Source organism: Oryza brachyantha, chromosome 5 (assembly GCF_000231095.2).
Source record: "Oryza brachyantha chromosome 5, ObraRS2, whole genome shotgun sequence".
Classification (NCBI taxonomy): Eukaryota; Viridiplantae; Streptophyta; class Magnoliopsida; order Poales; family Poaceae; genus Oryza; species Oryza brachyantha.
In genome coordinates, this window is record NC_023167.2 from 4,919,522 (window position 1) to 4,924,501 (window position 4,980).

The 4,980-nt window shown below is 43.0% G+C and overlaps 1 protein-coding gene across 1 annotated transcript; it reads left to right on the forward strand.

Annotated features, from left to right (window-relative positions):
- The first annotated feature begins 1,062 nt into the window (after positions 1 to 1,062).
- On the forward strand, positions 1,063 to 3,226 carry LOC102702472 (abscisic acid receptor PYL5). Its single transcript, XM_006655036.3, has 3 exons — positions 1,063 to 1,377; positions 1,739 to 1,957; positions 2,666 to 3,226. The coding sequence occupies exons 1-3, from the start codon at positions 1,201 to 1,203 to the stop codon at positions 2,879 to 2,881; spliced, it is 612 nt and encodes a 203-aa protein (XP_006655099.2). The 5' UTR covers positions 1,063 to 1,200; the 3' UTR covers positions 2,882 to 3,226.
- The last annotated feature ends 1,754 nt before the right edge of the window (positions 3,227 to 4,980 follow it).

Below are 4,980 nucleotides of genomic sequence, written 5' to 3' on the forward strand. Positions count from 1 at the left end.
CTTAATAGTTAATTATGAGTTTTACATCAACATCCCTCACGGAGTCTTCTATAATTTGGTTTTCGTCTTTTTTATTGTCTTATAAGTACTTGCCATTTATATGTGTGACATGGGCCTATTCTTTGGTTTTTATGAAAAAATCAAACGATATATTTATAAAAAAAATTATAATTGTAACTTTTATATATGTATTCTTAGTGATCTAGAAAAAAAAACTTCGGTGAAAAAAATCTTAAATCAAATTTAAATTAAAATTAAAAGTTCAAATTTTATCTTAAAAATATATAGGGGAAAGAGAAGCCCAGATAACTAAAAGAGGAAAGGGAACCAGAGCAATATCCCAACAAAAATGCTCTCCCACCTAATGGGCAAAACAAAAAACGCCACTACCGGTTTTGGACCGTAGTGCTCGCAGTCGTGCCGAGATATTTCCCGTTACCCACCGACTAAAATAAAACTATACTACACACTCCTTAAAAAAAGTTTCTCTTCGATATCTTCCTGAAAACAAAACAAAAATATCATGGGTGTCCTCGCCGCTAAGCAAACCCTTCTAAAACGGAGGAATTTGACACATGGACTCGCCAGCATCAAATATGTTATCACGAAACAAAAGTTAATTAGGTCCTATTTAGTTCATAAAATTTTTTTCAAAAATATCACATCAAAGCATTAAATATATATGAACATTAAAACTAATTATATAATTATATAGCGATCGTGAGACAAATCTTTTGAGCCTAATTATTATTATTAGCCATAAGTATTATAGTAATCAATACGTGCTTATGACAGATTAATTAGATTTCAAATGATTCCTAGACAGAATCTAAAATTTATTTTAGAATTAAACTATATTTAATATGACTCTCTCCCAACGTTTTTTTCCTAAACTGAACGGGGCCTTATTCGGCAACCCCCGCTTGCCGGTCCATGCACCGGGCGCACGCACGCGCGCCACTCCCTCGGGGTCCGCGCATGGATAACTCGTGGGTGGGCCCCGCCGCCCTCCTCCCCCGCAGATTTTTGTACACCCCCACCCCCGCCCGCCCGTGTAGGCGAGGAAACCCAAACCCAACCCAACCCAACCCCAACCCCAAACCCCCAACCACCACGCCTGAGCCAAGCAAACGCGAGCGAGGCCGACGAGGAGTCGTCGCGGCGCCGCGCGGCTGATCGGAGCGGAGAGGGGCGGGCGGGATGGTGGGGCTCGTAGGAGGAGGCGGGGCTGGGAGGAGCTGGAGGGAGGAGGCGGCCGGGGGAGGCGGGGCGGCGGCGGCGGAGGCGGAGCACATGCGGAGGCTGCACAGCCACGCCCCCGGGGAGCACCAGTGCAGCTCCGCGCTCGTCAAGCACATCAAGGCTCCGGTCCACCTCGTGAGTTCCACGCCCCCCTGCCTTGCCTTGCCTTGGCTTGGCTTGGCTTGGTTCGGCTCCTCCGCTTTCGGTTTGTTCTTGCTGTGGTGTATGCTGGGTTGTGGGGGGTTGGATCTGGGTTGTGTTTTTTCTCTTCTGTTTGCGACGGGTTTGGTGCTCGCGTGGTCCGGTTGATGCGCCCCCTTGCCTCCGTACGTTCATACGTTCGTTGGATTGCTCGAATTGAATGTGCGAATTTTTTTGGACGTGTTCTTAGATTGTTTGATGAAATGGGTTGTTTGAGTGATATTTTTCTTTTTGGATTGCTGATGTAATGGGTTGTTATTTCATGGTCGGTCGATCGATCGATGGCTCTCTGCAGGTGTGGTCTCTGGTGCGGAGCTTCGACCAGCCGCAGCGGTACAAGCCGTTCGTCAGCCGCTGCGTCGTGCGCGGCGGCGACCTCGAGATCGGCAGCGTGCGCGAGGTCAACGTCAAGACCGGCCTGCCGGCGACCACCAGCACGGAGAGGCTCGAGCTGCTCGACGACGACGAGCACATCCTCAGCGTCAAGTTCGTCGGCGGAGACCACCGGCTCAGGGTTCGTGCCCACTCACAAATAGCCCATCTCTGGCTACTGCTCTGCTTTATTCATAGCGTCTTTGTTACTAATCCAGTATGATTAGCTTACTGCAAGTATGCAATTACTATAAGTCTGATGCTCAATTGATCACTGTGTGTTATGAATGGAATGCACCAAGTCTGCTATTTTGTTTTTCTGGCATTCCAGTTTCTGCAATCTGCATACGGCATGACTATCTAGTTAAGAAAGCATGTGTGCTCTGAATATGTCACATTGTTTCATCCATCATTTTGATTAGATCAGGTGACAACCTTGTGCTCCATCACCATTTTTTACCTACTATGAAAGTAGTATAATCATGAGGTGTTTGTTAAAGCTAATGCCTATCTATGGTTTTGACTTCCACTGGGGTTAGAATGAAAATATGGACACTAGGAAACTCAACCCTGTTTTCCCTGTCCTTAATTTGGGCTCCAGCTTAATAATTTGCAGTGTGAATTCTGATATGTCGTCTGTTTTCTTGAAGAGCAATGACTTATTAGTATGGTATGCATGTGGCTTTGCTGTTTCTTGAACCTTACTTGAAATATAAGTTGACCATGGCGTATTAATTGAAAAATAATGGTTTAGGTGCTTGTTTATGGACAGCTAAGCATTGATGATCTTTATGACTTGTCAAAGCTTTTTATTTGATTTGTACTGATTGCTGTCCTGCCACCCCTTCAGAACTACTCATCCATCATAACTGTTCATCCGGAGAGCATCGATGGGAGACCAGGGACGCTTGTGATTGAATCCTTTGTGGTCGACGTTCCTGATGGAAATACAAAGGATGAGACATGCTACTTTGTTGAGGCCGTGATCAAGTGCAACCTAACATCTCTTGCAGAGGTATCAGAGCGGCTAGCAGTTCAGTCACCTACCTCGCCACTTGAACAGTAGTATCGTCACCTGCACGGGACCCAGGACATGCGAATTGGCATGAATAAGAAGCTTCGAAGGGTTGCTAGAGCTTTCAATCTTTTTGAGACTGGTAGTTTCTCCATTGTCTTCGATATATATGCCTCTTGTAAGGATTAGTACGTAGGCTTATGCATGTTTAGTTGCTGGCTAGTGATGGGCTTAGTTTTTAGGGACTGCACCTTAGCTACCTTGTGGTTATGTATGCATACTGCTAGTATGTGTAGATAAATAGGGAAGCATGGAGTGGTTTTTGCCTCTTTGGTGCATTTGAAACAATCTCTGGAGTTCTTTTTCCTGCATTTGAGCTGGCTGCCCATTGTAGTATAGTATTGTGTTCTTGGATGACATTCCGCTAACACTTGGGGCTTGTTTGGGGGTGGTTTGGGTGGATCTTGGATTGTGCTGTAATATATACGAGATGAAAGAGCTCTCCTTTGCACTCTGTTATCCGTTCATTAATTAAAGAATATACTTATTCAACCGCTACAATATTCCCCTTACAAGACCATGAGTTGAAAGAGAAGCAAGATACCTGGGAGAGACTAAGATCAAAGTCAAGCCTCAGAAGAGTTTTCTGAATTCAGATGTCGCAACAGACAACAGAATTCCCTGTTGAAAGTTAGGTTGCCAACCCTTTGAGTGGCAGCAAAAATCATGGAGGAGGGAGGCAAGTCCATCCTTTTGCATGCTCTGAATCGCATGCCCTTTTTGGGTGCAGTCAGTTTTCAGGCCACATGCTAATCCCAAGTCTAACCCCAATTCTAATCCTCCTCTTGTTATGAGTAGCTTTCCAAGCATCGCTGGGGCAACGGCAAGGCGGTCACTTTCAGGGCCAGAAGCTCCTGAGAATGGCTTCTCGAGAAAAGTCGATGCTGGACCAAACAATGCACAAAAACTGATCCATCGCGTCTGTCGTTTTTTTTGTAGTTTTGTATGGCTGAGAGTGACATGCTCCTACCGCGCAACTATGGCGGTTTCAGAGGTTTTACAGGTTGCAGCTTCATTCCTCTCTCTCTACGTGTTTTTACCGCAGCAGTGACTATCAATGGATTAATCTGGACAACTGAGTGAACGGGTGATTGATTGGATTTTTTATGAAAAACCAAACGGTATATTTACAAACGAAAATTAATTTGTAAATAAAATTTTTATATATGTATTTTTAGCGATCAAAACCAAAGTTGAAAAATTAATCTTTATGTAAGAACCTCAAAATCAACTCCAAAATTAAAAATTTAAATTTTTGCTTATAAGAGTAAATATAAGTAAAAAGATTGGGACGTATATAATTCATCGTCAGAAATTGATTTTTTTCAAGAGGAAGGAGTAGTGCTGACTAGCATGCCAAAAGATGCTACCAATTGTTTCCTTGCCCAAGATGGCAAGGATGATATCGCGTGTTTGCCATTTAAGTTAGTGGACAGTATTGAGTGCCATCACTGCTAGCTCACCTTCAGCTTAAGGTAGTGCTCTTACGGCAGTGCGCAGCAGCACAAGTTCAATGTGTTGCTGATAATTATGGACTTCAGGATTCCCCTTTTCCCCTATTGCAAGACACCCAACGCACAAACATGTGCTTGGATAACCATGGACATTTTAAGTATGGGGATAGAAGCCAAACCTAGACCCAATTTCACCTCATCCATGGCTGAGGCCTAATACCCATGAAATGTTCTTTCGCATTATCAATTGCGGATTATTAAGTGAATAATACCCTGTTACTATTTTGCCTAAATTTTCCCCTCTTAAATGAAGTTAAGTTTGGACTTTGGTGGTATATGCCTGTGTATATTTCTAATATTTTTTTGTGAACTTAGAAAACTTTTAGATCTGTTTTTACATATTTTCGCTTGCACGAAGCTTTGGACAGGATATTTTCCCTTATTATACACCAACAGCTCTATCCCAGACACTTTTTTCTACTGAGATGAAAATTCCATCAAAAGTCAAAGCATTGTACATTCAGTCATGAGAAAACAAAGAGCCTTATTTTTTCACTTATATCTATGCTTTCAAGACAAAATTTAAATTTAAAGTTGATTTTAAGATTTTTCCTATAGTTTATTTTTCGGTCTTTG